Source organism: Myotis lucifugus, unplaced genomic scaffold, assembly GCF_000147115.1.
Source record: "Myotis lucifugus unplaced genomic scaffold, Myoluc2.0 scaffold_54, whole genome shotgun sequence".
NCBI lineage: Eukaryota > Metazoa > Chordata > Mammalia > Chiroptera > Vespertilionidae > Myotis > Myotis lucifugus.
The window spans coordinates 6,556,043-6,577,930 of record NW_005871102.1 but is presented as its reverse complement, the minus strand read 5'-3'; the positions used below and the strand labels follow the sequence as shown (position 1 = coordinate 6,577,930).

General features: G+C 42.4%; 1 protein-coding gene across 6 annotated transcripts in view; it reads right to left on the bottom strand.

Annotated features, from left to right (window-relative positions):
• Positions 1-20,605, bottom strand: part of NPL (N-acetylneuraminate pyruvate lyase) — a 28,232-nt gene extending 7,627 nt beyond the window's left edge. The window contains exons 1-10 of one of the 6 annotated variants that reach the window (XM_023754014.1): positions 18,547-18,988; positions 17,772-17,843; positions 9,430-9,503; positions 7,282-7,369; positions 5,241-5,298; positions 4,829-4,904; positions 3,196-3,239; positions 2,959-3,051; positions 2,076-2,224; positions 1,906-1,952 (exon numbers count right to left, since the gene is read on the bottom strand). In XM_023754014.1, coding sequence (XP_023609782.1) covers positions 1,906-1,952; positions 2,076-2,224; positions 2,959-3,051; positions 3,196-3,239; positions 4,829-4,904; positions 5,241-5,298; positions 7,282-7,369; positions 9,430-9,503; positions 17,772-17,843; positions 18,547-18,666 — 821 coding nt within the window. In that variant the 5' untranslated portion in view covers positions 18,667-18,988. Of the gene's footprint in view, positions 1-1,905; positions 1,953-2,075; positions 2,225-2,958; positions 3,052-3,195; positions 3,240-4,828; positions 4,905-5,240; positions 5,299-7,281; positions 7,370-9,429; positions 9,504-17,771; positions 17,844-18,546; positions 18,989-20,351 lie in introns of those variants that run through there. The other 5 variants (XM_023754013.1, XM_023754012.1, XM_023754011.1 and 2 more) reach the window with 5 other exon arrangements.
• Positions 20,606-21,888: the final 1,283 nt, after the last annotated feature.

Sequence of the window (21,888 nt, the reverse complement as noted above, 5' to 3'; positions counted from 1 at the left end):
ACAGCCAGATAAGAGCTGTAGGTAAAATGTGAGTCCTAAAAGCCTTCTGCTGGGGAAGTGGATGAAGGAGGCACTACAGGAAAAGGGGCAAATCCCAACGGATTACCTAAATCCCTTGACAACTTATATATTAACCTAGAGACCAGTTTCTAGAAAATAATAATGACTAATAAAAGAGAGGCCACAGATTAAGTGCCTATGATATTTTAGGTGCTTGACATAAGTCATTACTCGTTCTCTCTCAGCCCTGCAAGGTAGGCCTGGTTTCTATTTCTCGGTGATGAAACTATGGCTCAAGAAGCGCTACAGAGTTATCACAAAGTTTCCATCACTTCAGGCTGCCCTGTTATATAATCCAACAACAACACAAGTTATTTGATCTGATAAAATGGTCTTGTGGACTTAGAAACAAACAAACAGCTCTAACTAGCAATAAAGACAAATCACTAACATCTATAACCAGAAAGATAGGTTATAAAAATTTATAACTAGAATGTTTCCCCATTTGTTAACAAAGTCTTGTATAGTCAGTCAGTATCAGGAAACGTGCTTATCTTGATGTACCAAGAATAGAATGTCTTTCATGTGTGTAGACACTAGAGTCAACATCAAGGAATTCCAAGAACTTGAAGTTCCTATTATCGTCTGGTAATAAAGTGCAAAAAATAAAATATCATAGCCGGGAAAAGTCACTTGTAGGTATGAAACACTCCTAAGTCCCAATATGTACATGGATGTGTGAGGAGGTTCAGAATAGTACATTCATATCCCAGGGGTCACAGGTGTGTCCTCAGAGAGGAACGTGATTCTAATGAAGACGACGTGAAGTCTAACCAAATGTACTCTACTTATAAATTATGTTGACCGAATTAAAATGTCTAATATCAAGGCCAAAAAACAAGAGTCAAAACAGTCACATTTTCCAGGGGGAAAGCCATTCCACAGTCAGCAGATGCAGGCATTCAGCTTTCCTTGGTAGAAATGGCCCTACGGTGATGATGGAGGATACAGGCCATCCTGGCTTGTTCACAAGCCATTAAGACTGTCTAACTCAATTACTCTTCGCCAAAGCCATGCTCACCAAGACTCGTTGTGAATATTACTTTGCTCCCCCTGTACTTTTCCTGCAGGGAGGAAAGGCACTTACAGTTAGTGCAAATATTTCAATCCATCTGCTGGCAGACACACTTCTAATGAATTAGTTTTAATATGTGCAGTTAACTGATCGTATTGCCGGCCTTCCTTGAGCAGGCATGGGGCCACACGATTCTACTTTCCTGCAGCAGCTTAGCTAGGGCCTTGGGCGGACACTTGACTATCTAGTGATATCCTGAGATGCCATATTTGGGCAGCCACGACTGACCACGTGTGTGTGGAGGAAGCACAGAAAACCCATTTGGAGAGAAAGGGAGGGGGAAAGAAGGAGTTTTGCAGAGAGATGCAGAGGGGAGCGTCTCCAGAGGACTGCAGATGGAGAATGAGCTGCCTTGGCTGTTGAGAGCTTTGTAGTTCTGGGTGCTCATGTTCTTAGGCTTGGCTATCCTTTCTCCTCTTGAGTTTCATATAATTTCCTAGTATTTTATAATAACAACTTAGTTCACATAAGATAGTCGAATGGGTTTCTGTTATTTGTAACCAAATAATTTCTGACCAAGAAATTCTGTGCATTGCTCTCAGCTCCTGTGCCTGACCTCTCACTGCAACAGGGGCTTCTAATAACGATGGAGTTGCTCGGTCCTACTTAATTCCCTCTCACTGAAAGATGGTGGGAAGAAAGGCAACTTCCATAGAAAAGGTGTACATGCAAGAAGTATTACTACTTAGGAGATGAATGCCTCTGTGGGGGGACTTGACATTTATACATTTGTACGTGTGTAACCACTAGGGGAAATCAGTCCTGCTTACCTGCCCACTGCTCCCGTTGCTCCCATCACCAGAGCACTCAGCAGTTGCTAATCAGAAACAGACAAAGAGTATTTATTTTTATGAAAAAGAGAAGATGCTCCTGTACAAGCAGCTCCATAAATTGTTTTGGAGGGAAACTAACCTGTGAGAAATGCCAAAGGGTGCCTTACCTCATCCACCCCGAAAAGGAAAGCAAACTGTCGCTGGCGATTCTGATCAACACACTGTCCGAAGTCTAGGAGATCTGTGTCGCTAAATTTCAGCCCTTGGAAGGTGGGGATCTTCTCCTGAATCCCATCCAGCAGCTCCTCAGCACGAACTGCTCAAAACAATGAATGCCTCATGGATCTTCACACCTCCAGTAAATATCAAATAACATCCCATGAAGCCCTTCCCATCTGCATTGAGTTTCCAGGAGCTTTGCTCAGCCTTAATTGACCACAGGAGGGCCACTTGCCCTCGCCTAGCAGGTCCTATGTATTTGTCAAATTATAGCTCCAAGTCTCCCATTCCTTGAAGACTATTAATGGATATTTGTAGAGCACAACTTCTATTTTTATGTTTAAGAAAGAAAGAAATGGAATTCAAAAAATAATCTAAAACATTTCATTTAATTGTAACAGTCTTCTTACTGGACAAGTATAGTAACAATCAAAGAAAGCTAGAAGCAAGAAAAGGTCAGAGTACCTTCCTATGTGCCAGGCACTGAGAATACAGTAGGACACAAGGTAGACAGTCCTGTCCTAGTGGGGCTTCCAGGCTGTGTCTTCCTGTATAAGAAGGAGGGGTGTGTGTGATAGACACAAGGTGTCTGCTGGGAGTGCCCAGGGGTTAACTCCTCTCTCATAACTTCCATTATCGGGTGGTGTCAATGATTGAAAAGGGTTGACTTCATTTTTTATAAGAGTGATTTATTTTGGAGCAATTGGAACTGTCTAGTCAACAGCGTTATGCTTTTATGACATGGGGTGGGTGGGAAGGAGTGGGGTCCTTAGTGCAATAGGGTAAGATGTGAGGGGGGGAGAGAGCAACATGGAAAGAAGCAGCACTTACTCTTTACCCCCGTTAAGGCAGGGATGTGATAGTAATAGAATGGCAGCGCCGGGGCAGCAGCAGCCACCTCCTTTAGGAAAGCAGTGAGGTCATCTGAAAGAAAGCAGGAAGAGTCAGGATGTGAACATGTGTAAAACACCGGCTTTCCCTGGTAGATGAACCAGCTCACGAAATGCAGCCATCCTTTTCGGAAGCCGGAAATTCTTGGCCCCTCTTACCAACCCTGTGATTGCTTACTGCAGTGTCTGCAAATCACTTCATTGGAAGTTGTACTTTCCTTTCTGTAGAAAGGCCAAAATAAGATGCTCACTTTCCTACTATTGTAAAGTACTGTTAAAATACTGGTATGGCCCAGCCAGTGTAGCTCAGTGGTGGAGCGTCTACCTATGACCTGGGAGATCATGGTTGGATTCCAGGTCAGGGCACATGCCCGGGTTGTGTGCTTGATTCCAATAGGGGGTGTGTGCAGGTAGCAGCCAATCAATGACTCTCTCTCATCATTGATGTATCTATCTTTCTCTCCTTCTCCCTTCCTCTCTGTAATAAAAATGTATTTTTTTAAAAACAAAACAGTGGTGTGAACCTTCCCACCTATTAAGAGAAGCTCATGAAATACTCTTACAAAAATGAGAATTCCATCCGGTAGGACTCTTCTCCTCTTACCCTAGAGGGGCTAAATGTGGTCAGTGAACAACAAAGACTTTGCATTAGGATCAGAATGAGAAAGTTGTAACTGAGGAAATTCTCCAACAAAAGGATAAGCAACATCTGTTCAAGGGAGTTATGAGAGTAGTTGCACATCCCACAATAATTCAACCAGAGTTTGGTACTTTTTCCTTTGGGGGAGAAATCCAGGTATATCCGAAGAGAGCTCACTCTAGTTTACTTAGGAACTGTTACTTTACATCATCCAAGGTGAGCTTCAACTGCAATATTGCTGCAGATAATAAATAAATCCATCAGAATTGCTTTATACCACTGGAGAATGGGAGAGAATCTTACATTCTCCACCTGAATACTGTAATGATATATTATCTATGATGAATATTTCAGACAGAAGTGTTATGTGTAATTTGTTCTTTTTCTCTTGTCTCTTTTGAGAAAAGTATTCATGTAAAAAAATTTAAAGCCATGTGAAAAAAAAACTTTACAAATTGTTCACTTTAAATTCCCAAAATAGCAGTATTTAAATTACTTTATATTAACAACATTAATAGGTGATATTTCATGATAATTTCAACCCATTATACATTTAGTATGGATTTATTTAATCATGCATACAAATAACATCTTGTCTGTTTCTAATCCTTTTAAAATTTTATTTCTTTTTTTTTTCTGATCAAAAGGATTACAAAGACTCAGGGTACTTGGAGACCACAAATGGTTTTTAACTGAGAGTGTAGAAGAGGAAAAAACAATACCTTGATATTTTGGAAGACACTAGATGTGTCTGTGAAATTTCAAATTTATCACTCTCTCAACCTTGTATAGAACATGTAGTCTCAAAATGCTCAGTACTCATATTCCTTTTTTTTGAGAATAATGGTCCCAAACTTTGCCATGTAACTCTGACATTCTGCACAACTCATACAACAAGGAGTGGACACCTGATCTAAACACAGGCACCTATAGGTTAACCTGAGCTTGGTGGATGACCCAATCAGATTACTTGGCAAAAGAGCTGAAATCCTTTAATGAAGTCTTTTCTTTATGATCCAGGGAGGCCAACTATTCTGGAGAACTGCTGTACCATTACAGTGTCATGCATCTAGTCTATAAAACTTTACTTTCATGAGTTAAATATAACCATTGTGAATGAAGGCAAAAAGAAGTAGACCACATGAGGTGCTGTGCATTTAGACCTAATTACCTTTGTTCTGTGGCTTGAGAAAGAAAGGTGCAATAACAGCGATGCCATCGGCCCCGATTTCTGCTGCATGTTTGGCCTTTAAGAGAAGAAAGAAGACCCTTATGGATCTGGTCACAATTCTAATGTGAATAGGTGTGAGGGTCTCCCCACACCACAAGCAATCCTCTGACATTAGCTGGGTATCCTACGATTCAACTCAACTCCGACACTCTCTACCTGGACTTAGAGTCAGATTCCAGCTGTTGCGGGCTCAGTCCCCTAGCCCCCTGCCCCCACTTCAGATTCCAGTCACCATCCCAGGTTATCACCTGTGCTTTTGTCTCACTGGCTATAGATTGGAAGTTCTAACTACCCAATCCTTGGGTTGATTAATTTGCTAGAGTGGCTCTCCCAGATGGGCCTACATACACACCAGTTCTTGGGACTCCTTCAAGCTCAGGGCTCCTACATGAATTACCACTTGATCCAACCTGCAAAAGAGAAGGCACAGTTGTGTTAGGGGCAAAAATAAAATATTGGGGACTAACTATAGTTACAAGAAATATTAATCATGCTCCATTAACCATGATTGCCTTGTTCTGATTAAAGAAAGGACATTCTAACCTGGGAGTTGTACACCCCTGGGACTTGGGAGTCAACCTTGGACCTGCGAGTCAACCTTGGAATGTGGTCCATTCTCATTCAAGAACTGCCTAATATCTTAGATTAGCAACCTTGTTGCCCAAACAATGGAGTCCCTCTCAGCCCATATTGCCTACTTTCCCATGCCTGTAATTCATACTTCTCCATGTAATCTTTGTCCTACCCAATATAAGCAGCTGGCTTATGGGGGACTGCAGAGCAGATTTTCGGTGGATGATCTGCTGCTTTCCCATACTGCCAACAGTATTGGAATAAATGCTCATATATAGTTCAACCTTGTCTCTGTTTAATCGGTTCAAGTAGTGACAAGCAGCCTGGACCCATCGGTTGTCTGTTTTCAGTTGCATCATCTGAAGTTTATGACAACATAGAGGGGCTGCACTATTTTGGTTTGTGCGGGTTTTAGCAGTTAGCTAATAACTGATTAATTTCAATCTCATGACTATTAAATTCTTCAGTGGCCTATTTATAATTAATCTAATTCAGGACTTTAAAAAAAGAATGTCCAGACAATAAAATTTTAAGGTTCAACTGAGAAGAATTTTGAAACTAATAACTGATTAATCAATACTTGAGTACTTTTTATGACAAAGCATTGTTTTAGATGCGGTATTTGATGGTGATTGTATACATAAAGATAGGTGTAAAACTTAAATTTTCTTTCTTTTTTTTTGTGGTAGATAGAAATAAAGAGGTTCCTCAAAGAGTACAATCAGAAACCAGCCATATGAGAAATGAAGTCACTGTAAAAAGCTTTTTCCAATCTTGTAAGTCCCTAGAATTTGGCCCTAAGAGGTTTTCTCTGAGACAACACTGTTCATCTTTAGAAGTGCTCCATGTGGCCCCGGGGGAAGAGGCCACAGAGACTGGTCTTCTCAGGAGTGGAATTAACAAGATCCCACAGCTGGAGGTGTCCCAGCGAGTCTCCTGAGGGACTCTGAATGAGACAGACCCCATGCTCAAGGGATGGAGACGCTGCATTTCCATTTAGGCCCAATCACTGCGTCCTGCACTCATTCCCGAGTTGTTCTGTCTTGGGTAAAATGGGATGTGATATGATCAGGTCTGCATTGTTAAAAGACTTTTGAAAGGAGAAAAGAAGCTGACTGACCTGTTTGACTCTTACCTGTAACTTTATTGCATGACCTCCTTGTCCCTGTTAACTGGCTTAAGTTAAAACAATCATCCATTTCCTGCTCCCCTCCACCCTGGTGCTAGATGCTGCTAGAGAAAACCACTGTATGGCTTGAATATAAGCTTGTCATTTCGGATTCAGGAGACGGAGGCTCCAAAAGGCCTTCTGGTTGACCTGACTTACTTGCCTTTCCAATCAATTTCCCTGCAGTGGCTACTCCAAATCTTCACTATTCTCCTTAAGCTCTAAATTCCACCCAACTCCTTGTTCTGGGCAGATGTCTTCACTTCCTAGAAGCATGAATTTCTCCGTAGAAGAGCCAGAAGCCTAGGGGAGCCAGTCACCAGCACCTTCCCGTTTCCCCCCAAGTCCAGGGCCAGGTAACCCAAGAGGAGGGATTGGTAGATAGTTGAGAGGCAGGTTCCAGTTTCCGGGTGGGATCTCTGAGAGCCAGGCATGTCTTGAAGCCTGGCTGCCCTTCCATACAAAGAAGGGGGCCCCTCTGCCTGGGTTCCTCATCCATGTGCTAGGATCCTTGGGTCCCTGTTCATTGTCCCACAAGCTGACCTTGAGCCTGACTTGTGACTGGAAGACAGGGAGGCTGTGTCATTGAGGAAGAGCCGCTGGCGATACAGCTCTGACAGATGAGTGTTTTTATCGGGGTGGAGCCACTCACTTGTTCCTTCCTTTTGTCACCCACTCCTCTGCGACCTGGCGGCGCTCTGAGATGCTCAGAGACAGGCCTTCTCCTGTGGTGCCATTCACTGTTCCAAATAAAGAGGCAGTCAGTGGGGCCAACCAATACCTTTCACTCATCCAACATCAACAATGGGGGTGGGGAGGGAAAGGTCAGAAATCCCTGCTTAGGAGGGAGTAATAGGGAGAAACAGCAGAGGATCCACTCAGGGAGGGAAAACGCCATTTTCCATTTTCTCCTCAGACTCAGTCTTATCTTCTTCTTCACCTTGTCGAAAGCAGCAGGAAGGTGAATTCTGACTTACAATTACAAATATGTCACTGCTATCAGGAATAGAGAGCAAAGGCAAGGATAACTGCCCGTGTTTTAGGCAAATCTCCAACACACCACCCAGTTCGATATTTGGGCTTGAATGGCAGGGCAGTCAACACCCTCCAGTCCTGGGATGTCAGGTCATGACCGCTGTCTGCAGTTTGGCATGGGAGCACTCTAGGACAACTTACTTTTTAAAATATATTTTTATTGATTTCAAAGAGGAAGGGAGAGGTAGAGAGAGATAGAAACATCAATGATGAGAGAGAGTCATTGATTGGCTCCCTCCTGCACGCCGCATACTGGGGATTGAGCCTGCAACCCGGGCATGTGCCCTTGACTGGGAATCAAACTGTGACCTCCTGGTTCTTAGGTTGATGCTCAACCACTGAACCATATCAGCCGGGCTAGGACAACTTACTTTTTTATAATAATTAAAAAGAAAGCACCAGGATGTTACTATTTCCTGTAGCGAGCACTCATATATTCACTTTTCACAACAGCCCTGCCAAGTACAAATAATTCTTCCCATTTACAGATGAAAACGTGAGGCTCTGAATCACTAACTAATCCAAGTTTGAATCCAGATCTCTGTGATTCCAAAACTTTCCCTTCTAGCAAAGTCATCTCTTAATGGGTCACAGAAAGGATGCAAATAGCACAGGATCCATCACTGCGCCTAATGCATATGGCAGCATGTTGGCTCTCCAAACGCCAGCATCAGCTGGGACAGAGGAGGAGGGTGGGAGGCCAGGGGAAGTTGGGAAGTGTTTTTATCACTCTCTTGGTGTTTTGAGACACTTCAAGCATGCTCCCTAGAGCCTTCTGAAGAGGAAGAATCTGTCTTCCCCACTATGGCTTCCAGCCGGAGGGGGACCCTGAGTGGTTCTGGATTCAGGTTTTGGTTGGGACATGTGGCCTGATCACCTTTTCACAGAAGTTTAACCTACTCTGATTATGACCACGGTGCCTCCAATTTTGAAAGGGACCCTGTTGGTAGAGCAGCAGCTCGGGGCCAAGGTGTAGTGTTCTCTCCAAGGGGCTGAGGCCCAGAACACAACACAAGGGGCCGGGTAGTCACAGGTAAGTATACTAGTAGTTGTCACGCTTAAAATGTTCAAGGTCTGATTTTTCTAATTTCTACTATATGAATAAATGAGGTAACTGCTCGACCTGCAATTCCTTCATGTGCTGCAGTTAGAGTCTTTCTTACACATACAACAGGAAAGGTCTGGGTGAAGGGAGAATAAAGCCCATTCTTAAGAAAGAGAAGCCTGGGCCTAGCCAGGAGGCTCAGTTGGTTAGAGTGTCATCCCAATCCACCAATGTGGGGGTTTCAATCCCTGCAGGGCATGTACAAAAATCAACCAATGAACGCATACACAAGTGGAACAACAAACATTAATGTCTCTCTCCCTCTTTCTCCCTTTCTCTTTCTCTCTAAAATCAATCAAAAATTTTTTAAAAAGAGAGCGAAAGAGAAATCTGCGTTTTGTTATTCCTCTAGCACTTCTTGACAGAATAGACTTGGGCAACCTAAATAATATACCTGAACCATTGATTTTCTTCCAGTGGGGATAAAAACAATACTTTTTCTGTTGTGAAGGCACACCACTAAATTAGATAATCTTTTGAGGTACTTTTTAGGTCTAAAATTAATGAGTCGACAAATTCACAAATTTGACATAGCTTAGCCAGGCTCACTCATAACCTATGACACAATGACACTGTGACCTCCTGGCTACTTTCTAAGGACTGGGCTAGAGTTATGGACTGAGCTACAGTTATGTAGAGAAATCTCTAAAGATGACTTACCAAAAATATTCTTCACTCCCTGTTTTTCCACAAGATAATCCACGTACTGACCAATGACTGAAAGGTTGATTTCTCTAAAAGACACAAGAAAAAATATAGGAAAAAAATGTATATTTAGTCTTTTTTAGAATATTATTCAATCAGTCCCCAAGTCTATCACCTGCTCTCTGTTGGTAATAGTTTTTATTTGTTTTTTTAAAAAATATATTTTTATTGATTTCAGAGAGGAAGGGGGAGAGAGAGAAAGAGAGAGAGGGAGAGAGAGAGAGAGAAAGAAACATTAATGATGAGAGAGAATCATTGATCAGTTGCCTGCTGCATGCCCCCCAGTGGGGATCTAGCCTGCAACCCAGGCAGGCATGTGCCCTGACCGGGAATCAAACCATCACCTCCTGGTTCATATCGACGCTCAACCACTGAGCCATGCTAGCCAGGCTGTTGTTAATAGTTTTTAAAATCCACCTAGTCAATTGTGAAATTCCTAGCCTCCTCTGAATAATTCCTATTTTCTTGTTTTGTTTTCTTCTGTCTGGTGGTTTCTCTGCTCAGCCACATGTTCCTCACTTATGTGAGCAAAACACTATTAATCAACGAAGACTTTACATTTAATTATTAAAAAATCATCTTGAAAAAATAATATTCAAAAAGAAGTTACCGAATCATCTTTTGTTCTTTTTGGGAAGAGTGACGTTTGGGAGCATGGTTAAATGAGAACATTTTCTACTTGGTGAGAAGCAATCATTTCTTAGGCTTATTAAATAGGAAAATTCAATCTTACTAAATTTAAGAATTTTAGCACTTAATAGTTGTGACAACAAATGAAAGCATAACTCCATATGTATTTGCTAGTTTTAAGTCGAAGAGGATTACCAGTTGGAAAGGAACTTTGCCTCTCAAAGTGCGGTCAGTGGAACAGCAGCCAGCACCTGAGGGAGTTTTAGAAATGCAGAGTCCCAGGCCCCACACAGCCCTACCCAGTCAGAATCTGTATTGTAACAAGATCCCACGTCATCTGCATGTGCTCTGTAGCGTACTGAACTTATAAGCATCTGATGCTTAGGGCAATAAGAGCTCTTCTCCTCAAAATCATATTGACTGTGAAATCTACAAACTGACTCAAACACAAGCCATATAAAACCACTTGTTCTCAATCATAATAGAGGTGGGGTGGATGATGGCAGGAGAGTGAAAATACAAAGGAGAAGTGTGGGGCAAGTCTGTGTTAAATGTTGTGAAAATGTGAATAAGGTTAAAATTAACTTAGGATTCTCTGGCCCCACTGACAAAAATGCAAATGGCAGCCAACTAGTACTTTGTGTTCAAAACAAAAAAAAAATCTGATGCATAGAGAAAACAGACATCAAAGGGTATTGTCAAATGGAATGGGAACCAGAGAGACCAAAACAAGGAATTCACAGACAATCACTGCCCACAACATGCAAATGACAGCCAGCCCACTGCTTGCCCTTGGGAGCAGGTATGCCTCCAAGGGGAGCAGATTCCCTCCATAATGGCTAATGTACAGGTATCACTACCTTAACCCTCCCTGCCCACTTGCTTAAATGCCAAATCCTGGCCTCTCAGATTTACTAAGCAGGGAGGCTCCCTGAATGCATGACAGGGATGAATTTAGGTTGCTCTTACTGAAAGATAAGATGGGTGTGTTATCTGCCTAGACCAGTGGTTCTCAACCTTCTGGCCCTTTAAATACAGTTCCTCATGTTGTGACCCAACCATAAAATTATTTTCTTTGCTACTTCATAACTGTAATGTTGCTACTGTTATGAATCATAATGTAAATATCTGATATGCAGGATGGTCTTAGGCGACCCCTGTGAAAGGGTCGTTCGACTGCCAAAGGGGTCGCGACCCACAGGTTGAGAACCACCGGCCTAGACAGTCCATCTCAGGACCCTCATTTACTAGTAGGTCAACCTGACCTGCTAAACTTCTTGAAATTTCTCTGCGCCTTGGGCATTTCTGACCACTTAGAACCGTATCTTTACAATATCCCAGCTCCTTGCTGCTTCCATCAGCTCTTCCCCACTTGGGATAAGCTCTGAGACACAGGAGCAATCAGTAGGGGCTTTGTGTGACACGAACTCTGGTTTTGACCAGTGATGTCCATCTACTCATGCAAACAGCCACAGAACAGCTCCTGCAGAGCCAGAGGACTTCTGAATCACAGAGCAAAAACTGGGAAGAACCTGGCGGGGTGACAGCCTATGTTGGAGTTACAGGTTCAAATACAGTGGCTCCTGTACCCATTCACCGAACTGTTACCACCTCCCCAGTCCCACCACTAACTCAAGGACTCTGACAGAGGCACTGTGATTTTCACCAAGGAGAAGCTAGAGCTCTGGTCCAGGCCTGGTAGGCACTGTGCATTCTTCCGCTTTCATCTAATACCTTCTCATTTGGGAAGGGGAGCTGGAAAGCTTGTTTACATTCTCAGAAATCCTTACAGAGAGAAACTGACTTACTCCATCTGTTAGTGTGCATGTGTGTCTCCCCAAAGTGGACTCTTAAACTCAGCAGAGACCTCCACCTCCACAGGGGCCTTGAACGGCCAGGCCAGCACAAATGCTTGGCACTGTTTCAGGCTCCAATGAAATGCTCAAGCATTACTGCTGTTACTGCTCCGCAGTGACGAAAACCAGAAATACCTCACACCCTCAGCCAAGTCCACAGTCTCCTTTATTATAAACATCAATTATTTATGCTGCAGCAAGAACTTCCTGACGGTGCCTTTTATACCTTGCAACCCCTGGTCTGCACCAGGCACAGCATAGATGCTCAACATCTATACTTGTCTCCCACCACCTCCCCCACTTTTTTAGGCCTGGATGATTGACAGGCTACAGCAATTTCACTCAGGTTAGGGCTGCCAATGGGTGACAGATGATCTAACCCTCCCAGAAAGTTTGCTGCTGCTTATAAAATGCTTCTCGCCTACAGGAATGATACTAATGGTGGGATGTGGGGCAGTGGCAGAGTGACCCAACATGTTCTGAAACTTATAGCCTTTTGGAACTGTTAAATCCTCTTAAAGAGGTCAGAGGTTGAAAAGGGATGGCCCCCAAATGTGTTTTGTTGACTTTCACTATGTTAAAAGAAAAATGATTTTATTTGAAAAGTCAGAAGATCTAACAAGGCCAGGCCTACATTTCCATACAGCACCAATGGCTGGGGAGCGCAGTGGCTGCCCCCATGGAGGCACAGAAGCCCCCGTTCACCGCAGGGAATTCAGGTCCCTGTCTGACTGCAGATGCAAGGCTGAGGTCCTTGGCAGGATGCTGTGACCCCAGTTACAAGAGAGCCCAGTGAAATCACCTCGAGCTGTTACCGTATTTGTCACAAGGGCACCCAAATAGCAGGGCTCGGGAGGTAACAGGATGATAATTCTCTCTGGGGACTTTACTCCCTTCCCTGCTTTCCCACCTACTCTACCTCCCCTCGGTATCTGGGTTCATGTCCATTGCTGCAGGCACTCCGTCAGTTACCAAGAAGTCACTAGAGAGAAGGAAACAGTGAGAATGAATTATTCTTCTCCTCACTAGCTGTTTGGGGCTTGGTGCTCATGGAGGTGAGAGGGGCACCAGCCAGGTCACTTGAAAAAGCTGGACCGGCTTTTTACTGCACCTTCTCTTCCTCCGGGAGCCCCAAGAACACAGCTCACCAGTAGTCTCGGGGGAGACTGGCCTGAACCAACCCCATGCTTCCTGGAGTCATTCTCAGTCTTAACTCCAATTTAATATCTTAATTTCCGTTCCCATGGGTTCAGATTCTTTGCCTTAGGTCCATGATTGTATTTTAAATAAAAGTAACTTTTTTTTCTTATTACAGAAGCCATATCTTATATTTTAGAAAGTACACACAATAAGAAAGGAAAAAATAAACCACTCAGGATCCTCCTGGAGATGATTACTCTTATTAGTTGGATAGTTTTCTGTTCACAAATACACAATATAGTATTTTTCTTAAGTAAATATAGGCATATTATACAGTATTGTAATATTTTTTCACAGCATTTCTAAATTGACTATTTCCCCACCTCTTCAGATATTCTGTTACTATACTGGCTACACAGCATCTCATTGTATAAATAGACATAATTAATTTAGCTAATGCTCTATTCTTAGACATTTCATTTACTTACAAACTCTATAAGAAGAGAGATCTTTAATCACGTTATTTCTAACCATAAATCGAGGCCCTGAGTGGTGAACTAGGAAACCACACGTAGACTATACCGATCTCTTCTCTTACAGTATAAGGATAATGGAGTTTTCTGAAGTGTCTTTTCAGAGAAAAATCCCTATTACTGTGTATTTCTTCTCCTGGCACACAATACACAGGAAAGACTCTGTGTATACAGAATCAAGAGGACAGGCAGGCTCTTTTCACAATGGGCATGATCTGGCGTGCACATTGGGGAATCTGACATTCCAAGTTTTTTGCCTTCCCCTACATTTTTCAGCCTTTGAAATCAAAGGAAGTTATGTGTGCTTTTGGCAAAGTAACTACTTGATTACTTTGAAGCTCCTTCAGCAGAGACTTGGGCAGGGATTATGTCAGCCCCATCGTGCCAGGGCATGTTCTGGGAATATGGGTCACAGTTTCCCGAACACAGGTAAAAAGACAGTAATCTGTACAACTCCAATGCCAGCAGGCCAGGCCCTTTCTGACTGGGGTAATGGGTTTTGTTTTACTAGAGAATGTGGTGAAGATTTCCATGGTGAAGTCAAGGGCATTCGAGGGAGAAAACACAACTTTTTTTTCTTGACATTGTAACCAAGCTGAAATGGACTCTCTGTTCTAATGACTGTGCTTGCCTGAAGGAAAAAGTGACTTATTGAAACAACGAAGGAAAGCAAAAGTCTTTTACTCCCGTGTAGAAACAGACAGGGGTTGGACTGGGTAGAGACTTCCCTCTCCGGCTATGTGGCTGGGGGCAAGGTCTTTGGGATCTTGGTTTCATTCAGTGTAAAAATAGGGATGGTAGCTGTCACAGACTTATTGTGAAGATTAAATTGGAACATGTACACTGAAATACCCAGCATGATGGACACATGGTGTTTAGCCAATCAGTGTTAGCTTCCTTCCCTCTGTTTGCTTGACCATCAGCATTAATCATCCCTGTATTATATTCACTCATGAAAGACCAAAATTCACCACACACTGTGCTAGATGCTGAAGATTCCAAGATAAATAAGATACATGCTCCATCCTTGTGTACTGCCTGGTACTTGAGAAATGTCTATTGAATACGGTGAAGTCACTCAGAGCCTCCTGGAAGAGACGGGCATGTGACAAACAGCTTACTGTAACACTTACTATAAACAAGTAATTCTGATGGAAAATGGTGTACACATGGTGCAGGGGAGGGATCCTCTTACTCTTTTTAGGGAAAATGGGAAAGAATCACCAAAGGATGGTTTTGACCATCCTTTGGTGATGGAAAGAAGTGTTCAAGTGGAGCAGAGAAAGGAGAGGATGCGGTAGAAACAGGCAGAGGGAACAGAATGTGGAAAGGCACAGAGGAAGGGAGGGTATGAAGTGTTTGGGGGAAATGGAAGTGTAGCAGGATGGTTAGACTGTTCAGGACTTCCTCTGTCATCCCAGAGGGTCTAGGCTTTCACCTTTCACCCAGCTCATTCAGATCCTATGCAGTAGGATCTGAAATTCTGCATTTCTAGCAAGTTCCTAAGTGATGTTAGAGAAAATGGTCCACGGATCATAAAATGAGTTGCAAGGCTTAGATTCAACAGAGATTCTTAAAGAGGAGAGTGACGTGATTGCATTGGTTTACGAGGAAGCTCACTGGGCTATAGTGTGGAGGAGAAACCGGAGTTGCAGGTATTTTATTCATTCTTATTAGTGGGGATCACCAAGATATCCCCAATGACATAGCATTGGAGGACTGCAGACTCCCTGAATTAGAATGGCCTTTCGAGATAATGTGGTTGGACTTCCTCTCTTTACAGAATATGAAAGGGAACTTTTAAAAGGTGACAGGACGGCCCCAGGGTCAGACAGCTAGCTGGTGGCAAAGCTGGAGGTTAACAACTCAGACAATCCATTTAACATGTTCTTTTTGCCAATTTCCCCAGTTAAAGACATCAAATTATATTCAGAGAGTTGATTAGAATCATGAAGAAAAAGGAGACAGGGGAATAAATAGTTCTTGTTCAGCCAAGAATCATGGAGGCCATCATATACAGTATGAGCCAGAATAAGAACCCCACAATGGCAGGTCACGAGGCAGAATGTTCAGTGTGAGATTCCATGTGACCCTTCTTTTTGTCCTATCTCTTAGAAACATGTCAGGAGTGCAGATTCCCTTGTGGGCAAGTAAGTTAAAAGCTGCTGCTCCTCGTGGGTGCTCCAAACCTGTTTTGTATGTATGGGAATGTTTGGATGGAGCAGCTGGTGGGAGAAAAGGGAACCAACACAGCTTATGTGCCTACTATGCCCTATTTATATTTTATTTTCTAAATGTGTTTTTATTGATTTCAAAGAGAGGAAGAGAGAGATTGAGAGGGAAAGAAACATCAATGATGAGAGGGAATCATCAATTGGCTGCCTCCTACCTGCCCCGCACTGGGGATTGAGGCCGCAACCTGGACATCTACCTTGACCTGGGATGGGACTGTGACCTCCTGGCTCAACCACTGATCCACACTGGCCGGGCTGCTATATACATTTTTAATGTACTAATTTAATTCTTACAAGTTTCTTACAAAAAATACATTCTTATTTTGATTTGAATTGATGAAAAAAGAGGAAACAGTGAAGTGGAGGCAGGTGGGCCAGAAGTATTTGAGAAACGGAGAAGGAACCAGCAGAGCAAAGTTATGTTAGTAATCTCCTATACATGCGGCCACAGGAAAACAGCAGAATAGGGAGGAAGAACACACTGACACTCTCAATGGGTCCCAGATGAATAAATGAGACTGTTTTAAAAGCCACTTCTAGGCTAACAGGGGTCTGATTGAAAAGATTAAAGTAGCATAGACCAGATGTAGTGTTTTGAGTTTGCAAACAGGAAATAAATTCTGCCTGCTCATGCAATCACATGTCCTCTGTTTTATCTGTCCAGCAAGTGGCTGACACAACGAGAAGGAGCTGACTTCAGTCTTTTTTAGAACTTGTGGAAACAGAGAAGCAACAGGAAAAAAAATAATGCTACTAACCATTGAGTAATCTAAATGGCATCTCAGCAAGAGTTTTATTTAGAACTAGCAAAGATGTGAATTTTCGTGAATCCTAGAAGCTGGAATTCTTGAATTCACAATGATCTAAAAGGAAAACTGTAATATGGCCAACTTTGATAACAATAAAAGTTAAAGAAATTTCATCTACTTTAAAGGGGTAGGGTTAATGTTTACAAATTCAGCAACAGAAGACCAAAAATAAGAGCCTTATTTAAAGATATCTTAAATTCTTCATCTTCCTTTTACCCCCGGTCTTATGCCACAAAAGCAGTTCAAACTTATGGATCTAAGTGCATACTGATCCTAAGCTAAGCACTATTCTATGGGTAATCTCACTCAGCACACATAACTCCATGATCATTTATATCTTGTAGAGGAAGAAAGAAGAAGCTTAAAGAAACCAGAATTCTGATGGTTTTGGCAGACTGACTTCTCTAAAATGTCAAAAACATTTAGATGCAAGAGGTAGATGAATCTCCTTTTCCTAAGTGGCAACGTCCCAGGGAGAAGTTATATTTCACATATGGACATGTACGGCACATGACTATTATCTGACAGTCTAAGCAAAACAGTATGGATGGCCATATTATTCATGTGGAAGTCAAAATACTTGTTTGGCCAATGATTTCTCAGCAATCATCTGTTGCTACCTCTCACTCCTGCAGGCTCCCCAACATGTAACCGATGTTGAAATGAGACTGCAAACATGCGTAAGGGGTCCCTCTTACAGCTACCTTCTCCACTTTCATCCTGTCTATGAACAGCCTGAGGTGGAATCATGCAGATGTCTAGAGACAGGATCTAGAGGAGCCAGGTCAGGGTTTGAGGTCAAATCCTGCTAAAATGAAAGTCTCATCCAATTCCACTGGCCTTCTTTGGGAAGCCCAAAGCTGTGATAAAATCCAAGGAGAATTTGCATTGTGGAGCTACAGACCCTGGGAGAAAGGAGAGCTGCTATATCTTTTCTCTCTTCCTGCACTGTTTGAGATATAGAGACCTCGTCTCTGACTTGGGACCAGAGACAATGGTACCACAGAAGTGCACAGATTAAGTGACTGTTACACAGAGAACATCAGTCCATTTTGGTGGAGAACAGACCCCTTTAAGGTCCCAAATAGTAGTTACCCATGCTCGGTCATCGGCGTGATGGTTGCAGCAACCAGACCTTGAAGGTTCTTCTTCTGGGAGGCCATTGAGCTGCAGAAAAAAAAGAACAACAGAATTACTCTCTTCTTCAAGGAATGTCAATTAATGATAAAACTCCTGGGCAAAGTCCATTCACCATTTAGAACTGTGAAAAAATGCTTACAAGTACACAAACACAGCAAGCAAGTTTGAGAATGTAAGAATTTCAGGGCTTAATTCGAAAGGAGAGGAAACTATTTTTTTAAAGTCAGGAGAACAGTGGCCTGGCAACATACCATTGAAAAGGCCTCCAACTTTATCTAGATCAGCGGTTGCCAACCTTTCAGACCTCACGGACCACTGGTTGGCGACCACTGATCTAGATGATTGAGAAAATGTCAAACCTCAAAGAGCAGGGGTAAAAAACAAGAGATCAAAGAAAGAACATGCTCCTAACTCAGGGAGCTCAAATATATAAAGAATTACTATTATTTAAGTTGGAATATTGTCAGGAGAACAGGGACATTCCTATCTCTTTCTGTATCTTCATTCTGTTAAGCAAGAATCAGCTCTTACAGTTTGAAGGCTTCAGTGTAATCTCTGTAGCTCATCTTCCTTTCAGATTCTAATCTTGACCATTTTGTCCTGTTTTCCTAGTTCTAGTAAACCACATCACAAGTATTTATTCATCTCTCCCCCTCTAGACCCCGCTCCCCAGGACAAGGAATACATTTCATTTGCTTTGCTTTTCCTTCACTGAGTGTTCTGCAGACACCTGTGTCCAGTGAAAAATTGATGATTTTCTGGTTGATTGAATGAAGTGTTCAGGTTGTAGCTGAATGATGACTTCCAAGAGTGCCAGACACATAGTAAGTACAAGTTCAGCCTCCTCCATGAAGTCTTGTCTGATGGCTATAGGACATTAGCAAGTACTATCATTATTCCCTTACCAGCTCTTTCCTGTCATCCCAGCTGTACTGGTACCTCCTCCCCAGCCCTAGCTACTCTTGCCAATTCAGGGGCTAAGTCATTTCAATTCTGTTATCGTCTTTCCTGCATTCCTTCCCTCTCCCCTTACTGCCCCTCTCATAACTTACCCTTTGTTACCTCTTATCTACACCAATGGGCGCAACCCAGGTCCAAGAGGCCCACGGGGCTCAAGAAAGTTCAAGTGATAAGCGTACCGAGAGCTGGGTTCAGCACGGAAAGTCTAAATCAAACAGCACTAGGCTGTTCACACTACACTTCCATGTTCTTGGGCTTTGGGCTGCATTTATTTCATGCTTAGGGTCAGATACTCTTATGATGGTCAGAAGCTCAGACTGGCAACATACACACACACACACACACACACACACAAATGATGGGTTAAAACTTTCAAAGCATGCGGGAATGAGATGAGAGTTGGGAACCACTGTCTTAACCCCCATCTCTTTATCTTCTTTCAGTCCACACAGGCTGCCAGATTAATCTCCCAGTAGCATGGCCATTTCTGACCTGGCCTTTGCCAATAACGTTCCACCCTGGCTTTCATGAAATAAATACTAAACTCCCTGGCCCGGGTCTCTGTAGCAATCTCTTTATGCCTGCAAGTACTCGCTAGCCCAGATGGTTCCTGTTGCTACCTACCTTCACTCGTCTGGCTGCTTGCCTTTCTCCCCTGGTTCTCCTACCCGGAATGCCATTATCTCCCATTTCAGCCCCTTCAGCCTAGTCAACTTTTTAAAAGCTAGGGAACATTCCCTGATTCCTCCAAGATGAAAATAATTTCGTACCCCTTAGAATTTCCCCCAAACACTGGCTTTTTATTAAAAGCCTTATGTCAGAGTTACTAGCAGGGTAGTTTGGGCTTCTCTTCTAAACTGTAAGCCATCTGGGAGCAGGAATGGCTTAAAACATTTATCTTTGTACAGAGCAACATGCTAAATAAATGAGCAAAGTTTGCTGACTTTGTGAACTGTGGAACTCCTACAGGAAGGGATGGGGTTGTGGATAAAAAGGGGCCACGTGCTAACCTGACTAGCTCGGGGTGGCCTTGCAAAATCAGAAACCTAAAGTTGGTCTGAAATTAAAACTTTTTAAAAGCAGTTAGTTTATGGTGGGTAGTCATGTCATAGGCAGGTATCTTCCCTGACAAAGGTCAATCTTTACTTTAATTTGGCCTACTGTCTTTTTGCATCTATGATAGCCTATCACTGGAATGTCGAAGTAATTTTCCTTTTTCCAGACCCCTCAAACCACAGATAATGCTCTTGGGAGACCACAGATCCCCATATGTTATTGTTAATTGTTGACTGTTAACCACCTAAATAAAAGAAGTTTGTGTCTATCACTGTACTTTTTATCCAATCCCAGAGGTCTCCCCACTTTGCTTTCTCCCACCTCCCTAATCTATCACCAATGGATTCCATGTAACCCACTTATGTCTCCTCTTTTGATTGTAACGTATAAAACAAAGTGCAAAACTGCCATTCTCCAGAGCATTATCTCAATCCGTTGAGATTCTGCTTCCTGGCAATTGTCAACAGTTTGGCTCAAATAAACTCACAAATAGTCTTCACAGGTTTGAATGTTTCTTACCTTAATAGGTAAAAGATCACAGCAGCTGTAACTAGAGAAGCATGGAAATTTTGTCAATTTGAGTTTTAAATAAACTTGGTAAGGTTATGCTTTGAAATTCTTTATAGCTTGTATCCAACGCAAATGGTTAGAATGTTCACCGGCTTAAAGTTTAATGTGAATTTAGAATATTATGACTCAAAACACTATCCACAGACAAGAATTCTTAGCTCAAATAATTCAGGTGACCTTAGTCAAATTCTCTGAAGAGGGCAAAGTTTTAAAAAAAGGGAATGAAGGAAGGAAGGGGGAGAGGGAAAGAAAGAAAAACAGCGAAAGAGAGGAAGAAAGAAAAAAAGAAAGAAAGGGCAACTCTGGGTAAGAAGAATGACTTGACAGAGAAATACTTGGAGAGGAAGAAACAGAAATAGAGAAAACAAAACTAAAACCAAAACACAGAAATACGACCAACTTAAGGAAGGGAGAAAGAAAGAAAGAAAGAAAGAGAGAGAGAGAGAGAGAGAGAGAGAGAGAGAGAGAGAGAAAGAAAGAAAGAAAGAAAGAAAGAAAGAAAGAAAGAAAGAAAGAAAGAAAGAAAGAAAGAAAGAAAGAAAGAAAGAAAGAAAGGGAAAGATGGAAGGAAGGAAGGAAGGAAGGAAGGAAGGAAGGAAGGAAGGAAGGAAGGAAGGAAGGAAGGAAGGAAGGAAGGAAGGAAGACACTTGGCATAAAGCACAAACAGGCAACTCAGTTTTTCTGTGTGCCCCACCTGGTGGGGGTTTAAGGATTTTAGACTTTTTCCTTCTATAGGTGTCAAGGTCAAGGTTCCCCTTTTATACTGTTGTGACTTTTTTTTTCCTAGAATTTATGAGAATATCTGGCTGGTTTTTTTTTTTCTCCTTCTCCTCATTCTGGCAATGAGCTATCCATCTTGCCTAACATCCCACTCCCCCACCCCCACTCTTAAATGATATCATATAAACGCTTTTGGTTTTTTGCTAATTGCCTCCAGACTTCATCTCTCCCTGGGTTTAGTTGTCACAAATGACATTAATTGATTTTATTTTCCCAGGCCAGGGAATAAGAAAAAGAGAGAATCAGAAATGTCTGCCCTTCTCTACAGGGTTTGGTGTCATCTCATAAGTTTGTGGTCAGGTCCCCCTAAGGCCATCCTCTATCTTCCACTGGTGAAGGTAGCTTCTGGATTCCCAAACATCACCTTCTCCTTTTATTTAATAGCATCTTAGAGTAGTCAATAAACTTGGGTTGCCTTACATGCCCCAAGGCTGCTCTTTTGATTTTTGCTTTCATAGCCACGCCCTGACTGATAGAACAGATCTGCAAAGACCAAAACAAGGAAGAAAATCAGTAAGTGAGAGAGGAATCTTTAAGAAAGTATTCTTGGGGAAAGTGCAGAGAAACCATAACGTCTAGTTTTTCAAAAGAAGACCTTTTCTTTTTCTACACTCCCAATGTGCTATATTGTTGTTTTACTATACTCTATCCTGCTTTCTTCCTGGTGGTCTTTTCTCCAGACTACTCTAAAAACCATTTACCCTG